This window comes from Coenobita brevimanus, chromosome 40 (genome assembly GCF_032717465.1).
Source record: "Coenobita brevimanus isolate Jiangsu-jjx chromosome 40, ASM3271746v2, whole genome shotgun sequence".
NCBI lineage: Eukaryota > Metazoa > Arthropoda > Malacostraca > Decapoda > Coenobitidae > Coenobita > Coenobita brevimanus.
The window spans coordinates 17990472-18014841 of NC_136993.1; the positions used below are offsets into that span (position 1 = coordinate 17990472).

At 39.7% G+C, this 24370-nt stretch overlaps 1 protein-coding gene across 1 annotated transcript in view; it reads left to right on the forward strand.

The window, feature by feature from the left end:
• Positions 1-24370, forward strand: part of LOC145396975 (ionotropic receptor 21a-like) — a 188895-nt gene that overhangs the window by 127369 nt on the left and 37156 nt on the right. Inside the window, exon 9 of the mRNA XM_080270205.1 lies at positions 12876-13033. Within this exon, the coding sequence (XP_080126331.1) occupies positions 12876-13033 (158 nt within the window). The remainder of the gene's footprint in view (positions 1-12875; positions 13034-24370) is intronic.

The following is a 24370-nucleotide window of genomic DNA, read 5'->3' on the forward strand; positions in this document are numbered from 1 at the left end:
CCTCTGATGGAGTTCGCACAACATCATTGGTACCTGCATGAATAATAAGAAGGCTATGATTTTTCACATTCTCAAAAACATCATCCACAGCCTCTGTAACGTCATCTATTCCAGAACCTGAAATACAAAAAACACTTTCGTTTAGAGGATGCCCTTCTGGAAAATTTCACCAACTGACCATGGATGATGGAGTCCCCAGCAACCCTTGTCTCATGGGGCTCTTCCTCTAATTCCACAAGAATCTGAATTTTATTGTATGTGGTTACTGGAATGATGCTCCATCTTCTCGCAAACCTTGCACCATTCCACACTGGCTGGAACTCATTCTGTATGGTGGAGGTGGGGGGGGGGGAGGTAACTACAGCGGGAGGAGAATGGTCAACCTAGATAATCAGTTGGCCGAGCAGTGGCACTTTCCTCCACAGTGTGTTCGATGTTACTTGCAATGAACTCCAGCACATGAACTTTTTGGGTAAGGCTGTTTGTTTTGTTTGAAGCCTCGGTCACCTTATCTTCCAGGCTTTGACGTAGTTTGCACATCCTGCAAACAAAGGAGCAGTCTGTATAAAAGGGTCCAGTGAAACTACTGGAGCCGGCTACATAAATAATGTTCCTTGGCATTCTGAAATTCAAAGTTACTGTGAATACTTATAAGAAGCGAAAGAAAAGAAAATATTACTGATTGGTACCTGATACTGGAACAAGAACCAGTTACTTTTACAAAATCTGCTAGCAAACAACTGCAATGTATGCATTAGTTACAGTTGAAGGTTTCGTTGCTGTTAAAACTGTGCAGAAATACCTACCTTACTGGTTAGTAATGTACCTGCAGAGGATTTATCAATAATCTCTTGCTGAGAACGGAAAGCTAACCGTTACGTGGAGTGAAGAAATAAAATTATACTATAACCTGAAATAAAACAAGAATGAAGTCACAACACAGTCATATAGCACACAAACAAATATATTATCACCTGAGAAGTCACAACATATGAAAATACAATTTTACTTTACCCGTAAAGAAATGGGAGAGGTATTTTGCTGTGAAGCTAATGTAAGTAGAAAAAAATTTATAGTTGTTGGGCAATAACAGCAAGACTTGTTTGACGTCGAAGATATAAACAAAACTCTGATGTAATCACTTGTTTAACAAATTTCTCGTTTACAGTTACAAATTAATGGATCACTAGTGTGGTGAAAAACACTACCTTAATCCATTAATACTAAAATTAGTTCTGAGGCACAGAAAAGAAATACAGAAAACACACATTCTTATGGTTTTTTGTGGGTACCTCGTCTGGCCCTCTGGGGGACCCAGGGGAAGTAACTGCATATCAGGAACAAAGAGATGTGGGCACCAAGGTAAAACAAACTATTTATATATGATATAAAATATTTTTTACCTTAAAGCGGTGGAGATCACCGTGTAATCACTCAACACTCGGTCACTAAGATCACACATATAAATAAACCGAGTCTCTTTCTCAGTACTATCAAACAGTGCTAACACTGAGACTAACAGACATTAAACAAACCGTATTCACACTGCACAAACCACATGTGGCGACCAGACAATCAGCTAGATCACCCACATAGATGCAGGACTACCACACAATTGTAATTACACACTGAAACAGGGGACTTAGCTGTGGGTATTCGGAAACAGACTTTTGCCTATGCCCAGAGCTGGACAATCAAAAAAAAAAAAAAACAGTGCATGATATCATTCAGGCCAGTGAGAAAGTGAGTGGATAATATTATTATCTTCAAGGAATCGCATCAGGAACATTTTTATTTTTAATATTTTTGTACACGAATTTATTTTATTATGACTGACCACATATCTATCTCACTGGAAAAAGTTTGTTTGCCAAACACTGTTCTCTCTCATTAGGGCCATCCCAACATCCACTGCCTTACCTACTATCTCTTTTATGACCCCATCCATTTTATGACTGAACAACCACGGATACATGACACACCCCAGTTTCAATACAACATTCAGATAGAAAAATTCACCCAGTTCACCATCCACACGGACTTTAGCCTTAGCACCCTCATACATACTCTTAATAACATACAACAGCTTCCCATTTACTCCATATATTCTTAATATTTTCCACATTCCTTGTCTATTCACTTTGCTATATGCTTTCTCCAAATCTATGAAGGCTGCATACAACCTTTTTCCATCCATCCATCCATCATCCAGTCCTACATTGCCCCATGAGGAGCGTAGGAGCCCGGGGCTGGGCAGTTGATCCCGACATTTAAGCTGAGAGTGACCAGCCTCACTCATCCCTGAGTGGCAGTACATGAGCAATCAACCGCAACCATCCCTTGGATATAAACCTTCACCGGCTCAATGCGATTGGAGTGCAATACTTACCTAACATCAGGCACAAAAATATGGTTATATGCTTACCACCCAGCGTAGTAAATGGTTTCCTGGTGTATATACAGGAAACCATTTGGCTTGTCACTCAGTGTAAAGTCACCCACAGGCAGAGGGAAGAGGAAAGAATGAAGGAAAGAAAGACAAAAGAGGGAGTGTAAAGTCACCCGTAGGCAGAGGGACGAGGAAAGAATGAAGGAAAGAAAGACAGAAGAGGATGGAAGGAAAGAAGGATGGAGGAGAGGAAAGGGCAGACACCCGACAGCAGCACTACATCGAGTGAGTGGATGGTGAGCACCTCCACCCACCACTCAACTTTTTTCCTTTCTCTAAAAACTTTTCCACTAATGACCTGAGGATGAATATATGATCTACACGACCTCTTACCTTTCTAAAAAAAAACCAGTCCTTCTCCAACTAATTCCTCTGTTATTTCCATAACTCTGTCAATTAGTGTCCTGCCATATACTTTTCCTATTACACTAAGACAAATGCCTCTATGATTACCACATACTTCTTTGTCCCCTTTTCCTTTGTACAGGGGAATAATTATACATGACTTCCAATCCCCCCAGACTCCTCTTCCAGGCCAATCTGCACATCTTCCATATACATTCTACTACTATCTCTCCCACGTGCTTCAACATTTCATCACACACTTCATCAATTCCTGGGGCTTTCTCCACTTTGACTTTCTTAATTTCTTCCACTACCTCCATCCTATGAATCTCTTCCTTCCTCCTCACCATCCTTCTTCTCCCAGCCACTTATACTCAAATAACTTTCATTCTCTATGTTTAACAGTTTCTTAATATGTCCTCTCCATCTCCTCCTTTTTTCTCTCTTTTGCACTGTCTGTCTACACACTTCATCAATTCCTGGGGCTTTCTCCACTTTGACTTTCTTAATTTCTTCCACTACCTCCATCCTATGAATCTCTTCCTTCCTCCTCACCATCCTTCTTCTCCCAGCCACTTATACTCAAATAACTTTCATTCTCTATGTTTAACAGTTTCTTAATATGTCCTCTCCATCTCCTCCTTTTTTCTCTCTTTTGCACTGTCTGTCTACCATTGTTTTATCTCACATCCAAACTAACTTCATTATCACCCTGTCTGCCTCTACCTCCTTGCAGAACATTTTCTTACATTCCCTACACTTGACACTCAAATTCCTTCTAAATCACTCATCACTTTCTTCATACTCTCTTACAAATATTTTCATCTCTCTTTTCCTGTTTTCTTCATTCCACCATGTTGTTCCTTGCACCCCCTTTTGTCTTCTGTTCACCCAACACACCACCTCACATGCTGCACAGACTTCTTGTATGAAAAACTTGCACACACCTTGCACCTCCCCCGTCTGCTCCAAATCATATTCACCTAATTGCTCGTCCACGTCTCCCCTATATACTGTCTTTTTCCCTCTTCTTGTATCCTTTCTACCCTCCTTGTGTGGACTACTTCCTCCTGCTCTTCCCTCCCGTTCCTCCACTACAGTAAGTCAGCTACCCAAACCCATGAATATTTTTACATCCATTGCATTCTTTCTCATTCTGCTATCCACACATGCACAATCAGTCTTTGCCTTCCGTTCATTCAGTTCACCATCCACCTTTCTCATCTCTCACCACGTATACTTGTGGATCATTTTGTGCCTAAAGAGAGCATTGGCTAGCATCAACCACCTCCCTTCACAAATATCAACTAGAGCATTGCCATTCTCATCCACTCTTGCAGTCACACCCACTCACCAGCTACTCCATCCACCTCCACATTCTGCACTTTCCTATTCATATCTGCCAATTAAAAACATTCTCATACCTCTCAAACTTTTCCAAGCATGCTTCCATATTGTTCCCGAAATCTTCTTTCACTCTGTTTGTATGATCTTGCGTTGGTGCATACACACACACAGTCACCCACATTTGTATTCCCACTTTCAGTCTTACCCACACAATCCTTGATATAATTGATCTGTACTCTCGTTTATTCTCCTTCCATCTTTTGCATACAACAATACGTACACCCTCTTTTGCCCTCTTATTCTTACCAACTTCCATGCATATATCCCATCCATTATCCCAAATTTTCACACTCTTGCCTGCCATTTAGTCTCAGGTAATCCACATATATCCACTTTTGCACCCCAAGCACCTGAACAATTTCACTCTCACTTCGTTATTCGCATCCCTCACATTCCATGTTGCAGTCGGTACCATGTACTTTGTCCAGTCCTTGGTCATCACCTGTTGGTATGTCCTGATCGGAGGCTTATTGTTTGTATTTTTAGTTAGTTGTTTTCTGAGGAGGGGCACTAACTCTCCACCAACCCATTTGTTGTCATGTAGGGATAAGGTGTTGGTTGTATATAAGGTTACCATCCAGCATAAAATGATTTCCTGCTTTATAGACATTCATTTGGCTTGCTACACAGTATAGAGTTACCCCGGACTAGAGTTCCACTTCACCGAGTGAATGGATGATGGGTGTCCCCACTGACCAAGTTAGTGTAACTGAAGATCTAAAAAAAAAAAAAAGTATGTCAACAGACACACTTAAATCACAGGATCATCATTTCCACTGTAAAAATCCTAGGAAGCAAATGAAGGCCTCATTTGGTGGATTAGGACTTCGGTCAGAATGTGTTTGTGCCTGGATTCGAATCCATAAACGGTGTGGGAAGGTTCAGGTTTCAGTTTCACGTTCCTCTCAAAACTCAGATTGTGAAATCATAACAGGTAGCTTCAGCTTGGTGTCATTTAGCACTGTTTCTTAAAACTCCTGGTGAGAAAGTCTTCTGTCAGAGAAGGTTCACTGAAGCCACTTTGAGAAAGGTTGTTTAGTGCAGACCACTGGGTAGCTTCAGTGTTAATGATTGAAGTCTTCTACAGTCTCTTCTAGGCTGGTTTTTCCACTCCTGAAAAAAATAATATATTTATTTATAAGTCTATTATAGATGCAATCCCTTTTAGTTTCAAAACTGCTAGTTTAAACTGAGCTTAAATATAGAAACGATTTCTATATCTGTCTGTAATCGATTTTTCCCCATTTTCTATTAAAAATGTTTAACTGATAGACAGAATTTTCTTGAGAACAGCTTCTTTCACTTTAAAGTCATCAGAGTTCATCATGGAGTACAACACATTCTCGGACAGCAAGGCCAAAAAGCACTGTACATCAGGTTGTTGAAAACAACACCCTGGATTTTTGCAGACTGATGCCCACCCGCCTCTCCCAAAAGTCCAACCCGCCCTGCCCACCCAATCAGTTCTTGCACTCACCCGACCCTTTGTACCTAATAATGATATGGTACTGATAAAGTAAAAAAAACTATGAGGTAATTGAGTAGCGGATTTCCACCACTTAATTACTGTATTATTGCCCGCCTTTAGCCAAGGCGATATAGTTTTTTGTTAGCTTGTATATATATATATATATATATATATATATATATATATATATATATATATATATATATATCCATCATCCAGTCTTGTATATATAACAGGAAAAAGAAATGTGTGGTAATCATAGGTGCATATGTCTTCTTAGTGTAATAGGAAGAGTATATTGTAGGATACTTATTGACAGAGCTAGGGAAATAACAGAGGAATTAGTTTGAGAAGAAGAGGGATTTTTAAACGAAGGAAAAGGTTCTGTATATCATATATTCATTCTTAGGTCTTTGGTAGAAATGTTTTTAGAGGGGAAAAATTTTATGCGGCCTTCATGGATTTGGAGAAAGCATATGACAGGGTGGATAGACAACGATTGTGGAAAGTATCAAAATTATATGGAGTAGATGGGAAGTTGTTGAATGCCGTGAAATGTATGTATGAGGGTGCCAAGGCTGTAGTGCGTGTGGATGGTGAACTGAGTGAATTTTTCTATTTGAAGGTTGGATTGAAACAAGGATGTGTCATGTCTCAGTGGCTGTTCAATCTGTATATGGATGGGGTTATAAAGGAGATACAAGGTAGGGCAGTGGATATTGGAGTGGTCCTAGTGAGAGAGGGCAGTGTTTGGAAACTCCCTGTACTGCTGTTTGCAGATGATACTTTGTTGTTAAGTGAAGACGAAGGGGAGCTGCAAGACTTGGTGGAGTTTGGGAGAGTGTGTAAGAAACGGAATCTAAAGGTGAATGTAGAGAAGAGTAATACTATGGTCTTCGAGAGAAGTGAAGTTAGTGAATGTACAGTGAGACTGGATGGGGAGGAAATTGAGAATGTGAGTACGTTTAAGTACTTGGGTAGTGTGATGAGTAAGGATGGAAGTTTAGAGGGTGAAGTGCTTGAAAGGCTGCAGCAGGGAAGAAAGGTTGCTGGTTCGTTGAACGCAGCGATAAGAAACAGGGAAGTGAGCATGGAAGTGAAGAAGCTACTATATGACAGTATTGTTATACCAGCTCTAACGTACGGAAGTGAAGCTTGGACGTTGTTGAAGGGACAGAAGTCAATAGTGAGAGCAGTGGAAATGAGTTATTTGAGAGGAGCATGTGAAGTCACATGGAGCGACAGGCAGACAAATGAGGAAGTGAAGGAGCGGTGTGGTGTGAATGTGGATGTGATAGGAAGCGTTAGGAGAAACACATTAAGGTGGTTTGGTCATGTAGAGAAGATGGAGAGCGAGAGACTGATGAGGAGAGTGTATGTGAGTGAGGGGAGGAGGGAGAGGGAGGGGGAGGCCGAGGATGAGATGGAGGGATGGAGTGGAGAGGTATATGAGAGAGGGAAGTATGAGCTGGGAGCAGGGCAGTGAAATGGCAGGGGAGAGAGTGACATATAGGCGATTTGTTTGTGGCCACCCCTTACTGGATTAAGGCGTCTGGCAATATATAGATAGACGGATAAACAAAAAAGAAATTAAATGAAAAATTTATTTTTGTTTGGTATCTTTACCTATTTGCTAAGGTTTGTTGCACTGTTTTGAATCATTTTATATATTCCTTGCCTTTTACAAGCATAACAGGATAGTTTTCTGTTTTCACGTGATGCTTTTGTGGGTGGAAAGAACTTCCTTCCCTTCCTGCTAATCAGCTCGTGCGAGGTGCGAATGGCAGGTCGTCTCGCAATTCTGACGGTGTAAAGTGTTGGGAAACATCCAGCTGTACCTTTATTCCTTACCCAGGCAGAAAATATCATACTTTTCCACACTCACAACAGACAGGCAGCAACATATATTTGCAAAAATAACAAGGTAAAATGATAGAGAAAGGTGAACATGTTATTATGGAAGAAATACCTTTTCCTCTGTCTGTAAACGTATTTCTTTCTGCTTTGTCTCTGTATTCGTAAAAATTAGACATATTCGTAGTTTTGAAACTGCATTACGATTCTATTTTTAACCATGCACGTGGTGTGGGAGCGGCAAGTTGTCAATCAACTTCCTATTGCTAATCGGATCTGACACTCCATTTTCATCTCCCGTGGGAGAGTTAGCCTCGGGGGACGGGCAATTTTCTCATTTAGGACTGAAAATTCAACCATTTCCCTCCCTTTTCCAAACATGGGCACAATGATAACTTAAAAAATAACTCGACACTACCATAAACATATTTTATATCAAGGTGAAAAAATATTCATAATTTTTTTTTTCCCGAGCCAGTCCTAACATAATATGTACTGAAATCATTCGATATCATCACATCTAGTATATGCGTAACATTTCAGCACCATTCACATTGTTTTGAGGGGTAATGAAAAATTATAACAACACGTGCGATGTTGCAGTGTGGCAGCACCTCTTGGCAGCAATTATCGGTTGCTGTCATTTCTGCAACTTTCACGCTCCTTTGCAAGCCATAGGATGGCTTTAGGAAGCTGGGAAGGTGCGTCTGAACTATCTCTTCAATACGTCAAGGAAAAAAAATCAGTTTTTGAAACTTCAGAAAATGGCCCGGCGTCGACTTAGGGTGCACATAAAATTCCGGACCCACAGCCGTGGAGGGGTTAAACACAGGCAAGTCTGTCATTTTATTTAACCCACTGGTGCCCAGTGTCCTCAATATAGGACAGAACTGGTCATTTTCAAAATTTGATTAAGAGGGGAACCCCAGGGTAGGTACCTATGAGCATCGCGACTATGAGCCGATAAGAGCAGAATGGTACGTCTAGCACCCTTCCAGCCAAATCCCCTGCACAGGAGATCTGGGAGGCAATGTGATATCTATCTATCTATATATACTTTATATATATATATATATATATATATATATATATATATATATATATATATATATATATATATATATATATATATATATATAATGTGTGTGTGTATGTGTGTGCATCTCTTCCTAATATCTTGAAAAATTGTTGACGGAGTTCTCGCCAAAAATTCAGGAAGGAGCAACTACTGTGTAAGAATGAGCAGAAGTTTTATATATATATATATATATATATATATATATATATATATATATATATATATATATATATATATATATATATACATATATATATATATATATATATATATATATATATATATATATATATATATATATATATATATATATATATATGATTATGTTATGAAAAAGGTTGTAAGGAGAACAGGTGCAGGAATTAACTGGAAAGAAAATAAGAAGCTGATGGATTTGGACTATGCCGATGATACTGTACTGATTTGCGGAAGTATTTACGAGATGCAGAGGGTGCTCGATTGTCTGGTGGAGGAAGGAGAAAAAGTGGGATTGGTAATAAATTGTGGAAAGACTGAAAATATTAATATGAATGGGGAGAACCAAATCGATTGTGTAATTGGGAACGATGTGGTGAAGAATGTAGAAAACTTTAAATATCTGGGAACGATTGTATCATCTAATGGATCATTAAACAATGAAACTGAGGAGAGGATTAGACAGGCTTGGCGAACTGTTGGAATGTTGAAATCTGTTTGGAATAATAATATGCTTTCGGTACATACTAAAGTGAAGATTTACATGTCCATTGTTAGACCAATTTTAATTTATGGGCATGAGTCATGGTACAGTACAATTGCAACAGATCAGAAATTATTAGGATTTGAGAATAAAATACTGAGAAGGATACTTGGGGTAAAGTGGCAAGACAGAGTTACAAATGCAAGAGTAAGGGATATTACGAGAGTGGAACCAGTTAATGAATATGTGAGACTGTCTCGCTGGAAGTGGCTGGGGCGCATATACAGAAAAGAAGGTAGTTTAATACAGGATGTGCCAGAGTGGACTGCTAGAGGAAGAAGAGGTAGAGGTAGGCCAAGGGAAACCTGGTTGAGGACAATGAAAAAAGAAGCAGGAGAGGAGTGTTGGTGGGACTTGAAGGAGATGGCAAGAGACAAATATTTGTGGAGAGAGTTTATTGAGGCCCTATGCATCCCGTGGGGTGCCAGAGGAAGTGATTGATTAATATATATATATATATATATATATATATATATATATATATATATAGAGAGAGAGAGAGAGAGAGAGAGAGAGAGAGAGAGAGAGATCTATATCTTTCTTTCTATCTCTCTCTCTCTCTCTCTCTCTCTCTCTCTCTCTCTCTCTCTCTCTCTCTATATATATATATATATATATATAGAGAGAGAGAGAGAGAGAGAGAGAGAGAGAGAGAGAGAGATCTATATATATATATAAATATATATATATATATAGATATATATATATATATATATATATATATACACTCATTTCAAAGCCAAAGGTTACTGTTGTGTATATATACGCAACGACATATCTTGCTCTCGTGTTCCTGAACTCGATTCTTCGAAATTCTCTACACTCTGGCTTCGGCTTTACTGTCATTCTCTGACTAAATATATCTGTGCTATTTACGTATCCTCTATTTGTACTGACTATCAAAAATTCTTCAACTATCCTACTTCTACGATCAAACACATTCTATCTGTTTATCCTTTCTCTGACATCTCCATTCTAGGTGATTTCAATGTTCACCACCACCTTTGGCTCTCCTCTACTTTCACTGATCCACCTAGCGAACAAGCCTACATCTTTTCTATCCGTAATGACCTAGAGCAGCTTGTACAGCACCCTACCCGTATCCCAGACCGCCTTGGAGAGAGCTCCAATATACTTGACCTCTTCCTTACAACTAATCCATCTGCTTACACTGTTAATCTTTTCTCTCCGTTGGGCTCCTCTGATCACAACCTTATTATCATAACCTGTGCTATCACTCCAATACGGTCTGTGGACCCTCCTAAGAAACGTTGTCTGTGACACTTTTGAGCTGCAGATTGGGAGGCCCTCAGGCAGTACTTCTTTGATTTTCCATGGAATGATTATTGCTTCCATGGTCAGGAGCCATCTGAGTGTGCCTTGCACATTACAGAGGTTGTTCTCTTGTGCATGGAAGCATACATTCGTTTCTCATATCCTTCAACTAATACAAGGAAGCCTTGGTTTAATCACGCTTGTTCTAATGCTGTCTGCAACAAGGAGAGGGCCTATAAAAGGTACCGGAGCCAACCCATCCCCGAATCACATCTTTTTTATGTTTCTCCTCGGAATCATGCTCTGTGCTTTGCTCAGCAAAAAATAGTTTCATCCGTACAAAATGCTCTCAACTCTCCAACTCGAATTCTTCCCGCTCGTTTTGGCACCTTGCCATAAACCTTTCATAAAACTTTACCTCATCATCCTTCCTTCCTCTTTTCTACTCTGATGGTTCTGTAGTCAATTCTCAATAAAAAAGGTTTAAAACATCTTCCCTATCACAACCTTCTATCTGATCATCAGTATGGGTCCCGTCAGGGACGGTCCACTGGTGTTCTTCTCACCTACCTTTCAGACTCCTGGTCATCCTCCTTTCGGGACTTTGGCAAAAGCTTTGCCATCTTATGGTTTCTATCCTTCTATCTGTGCCTTCATCTATAGCTTCCTTTCTGATCGTTCTATAGCCGCTGTTGTAGACGGTCATCGTTCTTCTCCTCGATTTATCAATAGTGGTGTTCCTCAGGGCTCTGTTCTATCACTAACTCTTTCCCTTTTATTCATCACTGATCTTCTAAGCTGTACATCTAACCCTATCCACTCGTACGCTGATGACTCCACCCTTCACCTTTCCATTTGGTTCCCGCAACGTCCATCTCAGCAGTTACTTCAACAAACAAGGGATGAGGCTATGGCACGCCTAATGCTCGACTTGGCACATATCTCTGACTGTGGTAAAAATAATCTTGTTGTGGCTCGTATCTCTGACTGGGGTAAAAATAATCTTGTTGTTTTTAATGCATCAAAGACTCAGTTCCTACACCTATCAACCCGACAGAATCTTCCACAGATGTACTCACTAATGTTTAATAACATTCAGCTTTATCCTGCATAATCCTTGATCATGCTTGGGGTTTCATTCACTCAGGACTTATCTTGGAAAGATCATATCAAATCTCATGTAAAATCTGCTTCCAAGAGATTAGGTGTGCTAATACGACTCCATTCCTTCTTTACCCCTGCACAGTTGTTGACTCTGTACAGGGGTTTTATCCGCCCCTGTGTGGAGTACAACTCTCATGTGTGGGAAGGCTCCCCACATACAGCTCTTCTTAATAGGGTACAGTCAAAGGCTTATCGTCTCACTAACTCTCCTCTTACTAGCTCCCTTCAACCTTTGTCTCTTCACCACACTGTTGCATCTTTATCTTTTTTCTATCGCTACTTTAATGGTCACTGATCCTCTGAACTGTCTGCTTGCATTCCTTCACCTCTACGACAGGCATGTAACACCCGTCTAGCAGCAAACTCTCATCCATTTTCTGTCCAACTCTCTAATGCAAGAGTTAACCGTTACTCCCACTCCTTCATTTATGCAACAGGTCAACTCTGGAACTGTCTCCCTCTGTCTGTATTTCCTGCTAGCTATGATCTTCAGTCTTTCAAACGCAGTGTGTCCAGGGATTTCGAAATGATCGGATCTTGAATTTGGCTCCCTTTAGTATTTTGTTTTTCTCTCCGAAGGAACAGTTTTTGCGGGCTCGTGGCCTTTGGTTCCTTCTTCCTAGCATAATATATATATACAGTATATAGATAGATAGATACATAGAGAGAGAGAGAGAGAGAGAGAGAGAGAGATTCCCAGATACTCGTTGCTCTCCACCACTGCCTCTGATCTTACAGTGGTTCATTGTTTTATGATAACATGACAGAGAAAGCTTTCAGTGTCTATCTGAATGGTGTATTAATCTATAGAAATAATTTTTCATGTTTATTGTGCGTACTATTATCTTTTACATCGCCTATGAAATGCAAAGTACTGATATGAATACCTTATTATTATATTATTGGCTAAAAGGTTGTAAGAAACAGGTAAATATTTGCACAAACGCTAATCATTCATGGTTCGATTCTTTGCCACCAATATTTTTGTCACATCAAATAGAGTACCGTTTCTTCAACCATGCCTGTCAGAGAAAAAAGTTTAAATCAATATTACAAATAGTACTAGTGCTATATTATTGGTGTCTGCATCCTGTAGGGGAGCTATGGGGAACTCGTCAGCCAAACGGAACCTGGACTGGGATAGTTGGCATGTTTGGGAGTGACGCTGCAGACCTCGCCATCGCCAGCCTTTTCATTACAAGTGTGACGGGCCGTATGCATTTCCAACATTATAGTTCTTCATACGATCAAAACGTGAGCATTAGTCTGCTATCAGTTATCTTATATTTCGCATCTATTAACATGTATGATTCCATAAACCGTTAGCCATGTTCAGTTTCATATACCTCATTGAAAACGGTGACTTTTTTTTTTTTTTTATCATTATTACTACTTTCTAACAGTTTAAGAAAATGTAGGAAAGGTCTCTCATTATGAAACTGCACACCTTCTTTGGATCAGAAACCACAATGTAGCGTTTAATTTTTATGTAAGCAAATTTTTCTTACAAGTTCGAATACGTTTGAGTGGCTGTTTTGTCCTGAAAAGCTTTCCCTCGATTTGCTACAAATTTTGTGGCCAATTTTGTCACGCCATGCACCTGAGGGGTAGCTATAAAGCATGTAATAACGAGAAGCGGTGCCAAGGCACAGCACAGACTTTCTCCTCCAATTCCACCTTAGATGATTCCGGTGCTGTTCCTCCATCACTTCCCCCCTCTGACTTCCTTATGGCTGACATTAAAATTTCTTCAGCTGATGTATTTTCTGCCATCACTGGCCTCAGTTCCAACAAGGCATATGGGCCTGATGTATCTTCCAACTATTTAGTCCTATCCTCACTCAGGGGAGTTTTTGACACGCAGGGAACAGCACTCACCTGTCCTCCTGCCAGGTCATTACCCAAAAGGAAAGTGACCCCTTGTACAGGAAGCTGGTCAACAACACCCACACACACTGAACCAGTAACTAACTCTGACTGCAGCTTCATCTCAACTAGGAGAACAGATACAAACTCAGCTATACCCTGTAGCAAGACACATTCATTAGGGTCAGCTACATCAACAATCCCCTTCAACATTAGTGACTGTGAAGCTCCTGTGTCTCTAAGTATAGTGACTTCTTTACTACCTTTTCCATCAACTGAAACTAACCCCTTCGAAATAAAGTTAGCAAATAAATGACCTGGGAAGGAGTCACTTTGAGTACTGCCTGGGGGAGGACACTCTGATGAAGTCTTATTACCACTCTCACCTGAACCTGACGGCTGCACTGCCCCAGTCTTACTAGTGTCTAACACTGGCTCTACAGGAGTCTGTCTATCCACCACCGATGACTCCACTCTGACCATATCAACAAAATACACCTGCTGGGGTTGTGTCTGACTACCGCTAACAATATCTGTGGGTGGCTGCTCTCTGATGGCGTCAAAAGATCCCCAAGAGATTACTAAAGAAATTGATTTTGCAGAGGGATTTTTTCCTTGTTTTTTCCAACACCAATCCTCCAAGTGCCCCATTTTCTGGCAATACTGGCAAAACCTGACACTTTTTCTTGACCCTCTGGCAACACTGTCCTCACTTACTTTCATAGAACTAACATGCTCTGGGGTTGCAGTGTTCCCACTTGTGTCACTTGACATTAACTTGCCTTTACCAGAAGAAGGGTTCACGAAAAATGGTTGGTTCACTCTCCTACCCTTAACAAATAACTGAGGCATACATTCATGCTTATAAATTATGCTATAGTTATCTGCTACAACAGCAGCCTCAGCTAGGGTATCTAAATCTTTTTCCACTAGGTATGTAGCCACATCCCTATCTATCTTACCAGTGACGTTCTCCAAGATTATTAATTCTTTAAGTTTACAGAAATCATCAACTTTCTTAGAATGCAACCATTGATCAAATAAGTCTGTGAGTACTCTAGCATATTCCACATGAGTCTGATCTTTCTGTTTAAAGGTGGATCTAAATTTAAGCCTATATACCTCTGGCACGAGTTCATATGCTTTGAGAATGGCATCTTTTAAACAATCATTGTTGGCACTTTGATCAACAGATAAAGAAATATAAACCTCTTGAGCCTTTCCTTTCAAAACACTCTGCAGCAGTACTCTCCAAGAATCTTTCGGTCACGAGAGACGACCTGCCACCTTTTCAAACATATGGAAATACTTGGTGACATCTTGCTCATTAAAGGGAGGTACTAGCTTAATCTTCTTAGCAACATCAGAAGATTCCTTGGCAGATGAACTACCAGCTCTAGGTAAACTATCAGGGTGCTTCAGTCTGAATTCGTGATCCATTTCCTTTTGTCTCATTTGAGCCTGTAATTCTATTTCCCTCATTTTGGCTTGCACTTCAAGTTCCCTCAACTTAATTCTGGCTAACTCAAGTTGCACTTTGTCACCAGTATCATGAGCAGAAAAATCACTTGGGCCAGGTATTTCTGATGCCAAAGGCTCAGGGGTCAACACCTTGTGCAGTATCAAATGGCTCAGAACTAGCTACAGAGGACTCATTTTGCTCAAACATGGTGTCCAATATTAAATCAAGTAACTTAGCCTTAGTGACTGAGGCAGGAAATCTCAACTGTAAGGCCTGGGCAAGCAATATGAACTCGTATTTTGTGAGTGTTTTCACTCTGTTTGGCGATGGCTTAAATCCAAAAATGCTTTCACATCACTATCGCTCATTAGGGTCATGATTACTGATTATAGTAAAGTAGGTAAGAGTAAGCACTGTGTATGTGGCCAAGGTTGCCAATATTATGTCACAGAGCTATCCTGGCGAGGTCGCCAAACTGTTATGGGGGTTTATATTACGGTGCACTCTTAACCCTTAATTAAGCACCAAAAGGGATAAGATAAAGTTTGCAAGAAAACTAACTTAACTTTACTGTACACTATAACATACACAACCAAAGAAGAAACCAGGGTTCGTTTTACAAAAAGGAGGATTCATATAGTCCTCAGGATACCTAACCAGGATACCTAACCAGAGTACACTCAGTGGAGGCTAAGTATTCACAAAGCTCGAGGAAACGTGGAGACTTCGAAGGTTAAATCCAGATATAAATCACACACTAGTGTAAATGGAGGAGTGAACCAAAAATGGGAAATTGTACACAAACAGTGTGTTTTGTAATCAAAGTCACATAGTGAGTAGTTTTGAGGAAAAGTGCAACACAATGTGACAAAAGTGTAACTTGACAGTAAATGTGTACAAATGTGTGCAAATGACAAAATGTGTACAGGAATGTGTGTACAAAATGAGATAAAAATCTATCGCTTCACACTTTCCTGGTGCTTATAAAGGAGCTTACTCCGTCTTTCTCAGCTAATTAACCACTAGGCTGTCTTAAAAATAATGTCTGTCCATACAGAAACAATAGAGGCACCTGCTACCAATGAGGGCCTCATACACTCCACACAGAACCATTTACGTGCCATCAAGAACATGACGAAAGTGCCATTTAGGCTTCTAATTGGCAAACATCCCTACTTTGCTCCTCCTACATTATGTCACACCCGCAGTTCAAGGACAAGAGGAACTATTTGCAGTAATTTGTGAGAAAAACATCTGGTTTCTTATCAGTTGAGAAGGCAAAAGTGACCACTTGGTTTTACCCTTACAGGCAGCAAAACTGATAAGAAAAAGATTTTATGTTATTCATGGCTAGATTCTCTCCCCTTTCATTATCAACTTATCCTCTACTTCACTCATTCACTACTGGGGTAACTACGCCAGTGACAATATATATATATATATATATATATATATATATATATATATATATATATTTATCTATCTATATAATATTTATCTATCTATATAATATATATATATTTATATATAAATATATATATATATATATATAGATATAAAGACATTTTTATATATATATATATATATATATATTTATATATATATATATATACATATATATATATCTTTATCTATCTATCTATATATATATTTATCTATCTATATATATATATATATATATATATATATATATATATATATATATATATATCTTTATCTATCTATCTATATATATATATATATATATATATATATATATATATATATATATATATATATATATCAATGAATCAATCAATCATTTCCTGTGGCACCCGACGGGATGCATAGGTCCTCGATGAAGTCTGTCCACCAATATTTGTCTCTTGCCATCTCCTTCAGGTCCCACCAACACTCCTCTCCTGCTTCTTTTTGCATTGTCTTCAACTAGGTTTCCCTCGGCCTACCTCTGCTTCTTCTTCCTCTAAGAGTCCACTCTGGCACATCCTGTATTAAACTGCCTTCTTTTCTCTATATGTGCCTCAGCCACTTCCAGCGAGACCGTCTCACAGATTCATTAACTGGTTCCACTCTCGTAATATCCCTTACTCTTGCATTTGTAACTCTGTCTTGCCACTTTACCCCAAGAATCCTTCTCAGTATTTTATTCTCAAATCCTAATACTTTCTGATCTGTTGCAATTGTACTGTACTATGACTCATGCCCATAAATTAAAATTGGTCTAACCATGGAGTTGTAAATTTTCACTTTAGTATGTACCGAAAGCATATTATTATTTCAAACAGATTTCAACATTCCAACAGCCCGCCAAGCCTGTCTAATCCTCTCCTCAATTTCATTGTTTAATGATCCAATAGATGATATAATCGTTCCCAGATATTTAAGGTTTTCTACAGTCTTCACCACATTATTCCCAATTACACAATCGATTTGGTTCTCCACGTTCATATTAATAATTTCAGTCTTTCCACAATTTATTACCAATCCCACTTTTTCTCCTTCCTCCACCAGACAATCAAGCACCCTCTGCATTTCGTAAATACTTCCACAAATCTGTACAATATCATCAGCATAGTTCAAATCCATCAGTTTCTTTTTTTCTTTCCAGTTAATTCCCGCACCTGTTCTCCTTACAACCTTTCTCATAACATAATCCATAACCAAAACAAACAGAAAGAGCTCCTCCTTGAATCACTCCTGATCTAACTTGAAATGGATCACTCAAAGAATCACCCACCATTACCTTACAAAAAGTACCTTCATGCAGGCTTCTAATAATATTTACAAACTTTTCTGGTATACCATAAAATCTCATAATTTTCATCATAGCTCCACGTGAAACACTATCAAACGCCTTTTCAAAATCCACAAAGCACATACTAAGTGGCATTTTCATCTCATTAGCTTGTTGCATTAGACGCCTTGCAATAAAAATCTGATCATTACAACCTCAACCCTTTCTAAATCCCGCTTGTTCTTCTCTTAAAAATTTGTCAATTACTGGCTCTATTCTTTTTAACAAGATTTTGGAAAAGACTTTTGCAACTACAGGTGTCAGAGTTATCCCCCTCCAATTGCCACACACACTTAAATCTACCTTTTTTGGTATTTTTATAATCACTCCATTTTTCCACTCTTCTGGAATTCCATCATTATCCCAAGCCAGATTAAAAAGTTTCAAAAGCGCATTCATCAACTCGTCATTTTCCATCTTAAGCATTTCAGGAAATATTCCATCCTCACCTGGGGCCTTAAAATTCTTTAACTCCTTTATAGATTTTCCTACCTCTTCCAAGGTTATATCCCCTGTTTCGATCTGCAAATCTCTCTCGGTTGGCAAAATGTCCTCTTCAGCTGGGATTGGTCTATTTAGAACAGATTCAAAGTGCTTTTTCAACCTTCCTTTTATATCCACATCTTTAGTCATCAAATTACCATTTCTATTTCGTACAGGTATTTCCTTCCTTCTTTTTTCAGTCCCAGTTAACTCCTTTATGGCCTGATACGCTGCTCTTGTGCTCTGACCGTCATTTTTACTTAATATAATTTCTGTCTTTGTTGCCTTTTTATCATATTGCCTCCTCTTATCACGTCTAACGAGTCTTTTTACTTCAGAATGTAAACTCCAATACTTTGCTCTAAGTACTTCAACTACCTGACCATCAACATGTTGTTCTTCACTTCTTAATTTAGCCTCTTTCCTTTTCTGAATTACATTCCATGTTTCATCTGACATCCACGTTTTCCTCTTCGGCTTTCCCTTTTTCTTAATAATAACCTTAGCACTCTCATGCAAAACCTCTTTTACCTCCCTCCACATATGATTAATATCATTGTCTTCAGATTCCATCAAGATCTGCAGGACTAGAAACCTGTTCCTACATTTCCGCCGAAACTTTTCCTTCGTGTTTTCATCATTGCTCAGCTCATCAAAATCATAATTATTACCTCCTGTACATTACCATTAACGTTTCTCTTAAGTTTTATTTTAATCTTTGACACAACAAGTTGATGATTACTACCTATATCTGCCCCCCTCCTTATGCAAACATCTTGCAAATAACTCCTATGCCTTCTGCTAATTGCAATGTGGTCAATCTGGTTACAATATTTACCACATGGTGAAATCCAAGTAGTCTTATGTATTTTTCTATGCTCAAAGATAGTTCCACCAATTATAAGGTCATTTGCCAAACAAAACCTTCCAAATCGCACCCCATTTTCGTTTCTTACACCAACACCCTCCTTACCCATACAATCTGCAAAGCCATCCCTACTACTGCCAACAATCGCATTAAAATCACCTATGCAAACTAACACATCATGTCTTGCCACTCTATTCACTACATCATGCAGCTTCTCAAAAAAGTCACCCTTCATTTCATCAGCAGCCCCATTTGTCGGAGCGTCCCCTACAACCATACTGATATTTCCATGGTCAGATTTTAAACAAGCGCTCATTAATTGGTTCAAACTCACATACTGCCGTACAAGCATCTCTACTCAGCAGTAAGCCTACTCCTTGGTAATGATTTCCATCACTTCTACCAGAAACGAACATAGTAATACCATCTTCCAAATTCATTTTATCAACTCCAAGCAACCTCATTTCTGTAAGAGCACAAATATCCATCTTGTATTCCTTGAACACTGAAATAAGTTCATCCATTTTTTTTTTTACCAGCCTGATTGCGAGTTTGAACATTCCAGTTTCCTATTCTTAAGGTTCTTTGTGGATATATAACCTTATTTCTACACCGTGGGATTCTTAGCACCCCCTGCCCACTTAAGGGCTGCATGGAACTGAGGGCCATTGCTTCGTAACCAGAGTTCATCAAGATTTCTTAGGCAGAAAAATATTTTACTCTGGAGCCAATGCCAGTGACTCGCAGGAACCAGACAGTGGAGAGAGGAAATTAACTAAATGAAAGTCAAATGCAGAGGGTTTGGACAGACAAAGTACAAGGGAAAGAAAGAGAGCAAAAAGAATGTAGATAAAAGTGTCCCTTTTAGTCACCTCTTACGACAAGCAGGGAATACTGGGGAAGTATTCTATCCCCCCTTCCCCATATATATATATATATATATATATATATATATATATATATATATATATATATATATATATATATATATATATATATATATATATATATATATATATATATATATATATATATATATATATATATATATATATATATATATACACACACACACACGAGGTGCTACCCTAAAGTTCCAGTAATATGAACAGAGGGAGCCAACCGTTTGCAATTTTGCCTTTTGCCACTAGGAGGAGTCAGCAGCTCCTCTTGTGCATCAGTATGGCCCTGGCCGTGTCTGTGAGCGGACGAGTTGTTGAGCTACGCTTACTATTGTATCATGGTGTGTGGGTGGTGTGGCGGTTTTGCAATGGCGGACCTCATAGAACAAACCTGCATCAAGTTCTGCTTCAAGGTCAACAAGATAGCTGCAGAAACTCACCAGTTGCTTCAGCAAGCCTTTGGTGACAATGTGATGTTGCAAAGCAGAACATTTTTGTGGTACAAATGGTTCAAGGACGGACGAACGTCCATTGAAGACGATGACCAGTATGGACAAATGTCAACGGCAACAACACCAAAAAACATCGGAAATGTTCGTCAGGCTATCCTTGCAAATCATAGATGAACTATCCTTGATTTTTGTGATATCGTTGGAGCATCATATGGGAGCGTGCAACGCATTTTGTTGGGCGTGTTGGACACAACATGCATCGTTGCAAAATTTGTGCCAAGGCCGCCGAGTGATGAGCAGAAGGCAGATCGTGTTGCAGTTTGCAGGGAGCTCAAGAATCAGGTCAGAGACTACACCATCTTCATCTCCCAGGTCATAACTGGTGATGAATCATGGGTTTATGGTTATGACCTGGACACAAAGCAGCAGCCATCGCAATGGAAGTGTCCCAATTCACTGAGGCCGAAAAAAAAACACACACGCCAAGGTTGCAGCAATATCAAGTCGATATTGATCGTTTTCTTCAATATCTGAGGGATTGTTCAAAAGGTATTCGTCCCACTCGGTCAACCTGTCAACGGAAACTGTTACTGTGAAGTTTTGTAGCGTCTGAGGGAGAATATCCACTGCAAACGTCAAGAACAGTGGAAGAACAAGGAATGGGTCCTGCATCATGACAATGCCCCACCCACACAACATTGCTGTCTGGCAGTTCCTGGCTTCAACTAACACGGTAGTCATTCACCACCCACCCTATTCACCTGACCTTGCCCCCTGCAACTTTTTCCTGTTTCCCAAGCTGAAATTATGACTGAAAGGGCGTCGATTTGACTCCACTGAGAAGATCCAGACAGAATCGCAGGAGGTGCTGAAGATCATCACGTCTGAAGCATTCCAGGGATGCATGGACTCGTGGAAAAAACGCTGGGACCACTGTGTACATACCCAAGGGGACTACTTTGAAGACGACAGTGAGAACTAGGAGGTGAGGTAACCTATTTTCATACAATATTCAGGTTACTGGAACTTCTGGGTAGCATCTCGAGTGTACATCCCCACTGCCACAGGCTCCAACAGAAGTAGGTCAGTACAGGAAGGACGTTGCCTGGTGAGTTGCTCTTCCTATGGTCAGCCTTTCGATGTACAGTACACCGGATCTGCTCAAGCATCGTAAATAAACACTGGCTTCTTAAGTTCACTGTCTTTATCTTCCCAAATGATGACACTGAATGCTTTCCATCTTCACTATTCTCACAAGCACTGGAGCTGTACAAACTAACTGCCGTTACACTTAATGCCTGACAACACTTAACTATTTTCACAAGTACAGAAGCTACAAACTTCAATAACACTTCACTGGTTGCCAACAACACTTCACTATTTTCACAAGTACCGAAAATATACAAACTATACTGCACTGACACAGCACTACACTCAAACTAAATTGAAAACCAGATGAACTTACTCTATCCTTATATAAGCTTGCATTGTACTAGAATGACAATTCTCCACAGTTCTGGTTTATTCCAGAGCGACAGCATCGGGTACAACAGTTACCAACTCGGAGACATCCAAAACACGCCAAAGTTTTCTTACATTACATAACACCGTAATTTATTTGGCAAACAAGCTTAATTTAAATCACATATTTTAACAAATAATCACATGAATCTACCTATCTACTGTATCTATAGCCCGACGCCCTAATCCCGCAAAGGGTGGCCACAGACAAAACGCCTCCAAGTCGCTCTGTCACCCACCATTTGACTACCCTCCCCCCAACTCAATCCCCCCGCCCTCATATACATCTCAACTCCATCCCTCCACCTCATCCTCGGTCTACTCCTCCCTCTCCCTCCCTCCACCTTACCTACATACAACCTCTCAGTCTTTCATTCTCCATTCTCTCCACATGTCCAAACCACCTCATTGTATTTCTCCTAATCTTCTCAACCACAACCACATCCACCCCACAACGTTCCTTCACTTCTTCAATCGTCAACCTGTCCCTCCATGTCACTCCACATACTCCTCTCAAGTAACTCATTTCCAATGCTCTCACTCTTGACTTGTTCCCCTCTTGCAAGGTCCACGCCTCCCTTCCATACGTCAGGGTAGGGATCACAATATTATCATGCAGTGACTTCTTAACTTCCATACTCACCTCCCTATTTCTCATCACTGCTTTCAGTGAACCAACAACCTTCCTTCCAAACACTTCATCCCCCAAAGTTCCATCCTTACTCATCACACTACCCAAGTACTTGAATGCACTCACATTCTCCATATCCTCACCATCCAACCTCACTGTACGTTCTGTGACTTCATTCCTCTCAAACACCATAACTTTACTTTTGTTTACATTAACTTTCAGTTTGCTCCTCCTACACACTGTCCCAAATTCATTCACCAACCCTTGCAACTCCCATTCATCTTCACTCAACAATATTGTATCATCAGCAGACAGCAACACCGGAAGCTTCCAAATCTCATCCTCATTCATTAGTGCCACCCCCACATCCACTGCCCTACCTTGCACCTCCTTTACAACCCTATCCATGTATATATATATATATATATATATATATATATATATATATATATATGTATATATATATATATATATATATATATATATATATATATATATATATATATATATATATTAAACAGCCATGGAGACATCACACAACCCTGTTTCAGTCCCACTCTGAGATCAAAGAACTCACTCAGCTCACCATCCACTCGCACCGTAGCCCTAGCTCCTTCGTACATACTCTTCACAGCACTCAACAATTTCCCCTCCACTCCATATATTCTTAATACCTTCCACATACTATCTATTCTGTCATAAGCTTTCTCCAAGTCCATGAAGGCAGTATACACTTTCTTTCCCTTCTCTAGATAATTCTTCACTAAACATCTTAGAACAAATATCTGATCTACACACCCTTTTCCCTTCCTAAATCCCCCTTGTTCTTCTCCAACTAGCTCCTCTGTCATATGCCTAACCCTATCAATGAGTATTCTACCATATAATTTACCAGTCACACTAAGATGGCAAATACCCCTATGGGTACCAAATAATTCTCTCTCCCCTTTTCTTTTGTATAAAGGAACAATTATACCTGATTTCCAGTCCTCTGGAACCCTTCCCTCTTCCCAAGCCAATCTACACAACGTCCATATCCACTCCACAACAATCTCACCCCCATACCTCAGCATTTCACTACACACTCCATCAATTCCTGGGGCATTTTCCAACTAGATCTTCTTTGCTTCCGTTACTACCGCCCCACTGTTCTCTTCCTCCCTCCTCTCATCTCTTCTTCTCTCAGCCATTCCCCAACCACTTATCCTCGCACTGCTATCACTCTCTACATTCAACAAATCCTCAAAGTGCTCCTTCCATCTCCTCAATTTCTCTCTCTTCTCCACCAACAATCTATTATTGCTCTCTTTCACTCCCCTACTATTTCCCCTTTCACACTGCCTTACTTTCTTTACCTCCTTCCAAAACAATTTCTTACTCTCCCTCCATTTCACACTCAGATTTCTCCCAAACTCTTCATGCACTTTCTTCTTACTCTCCTTCACCAGTCTTTTCACCTCCCTTCTCCTGCTTACATATACCTCTCTTTCTCTCTCTCATCTTCTGCTCTACCTCTACTCACTATCCATTCACTATATGCCTTCTTCTTTTGTTCCACGGCTCGTTTCACCTCATCATTCCACCATGCTGTCCCTTGCACACCCTTGCATCT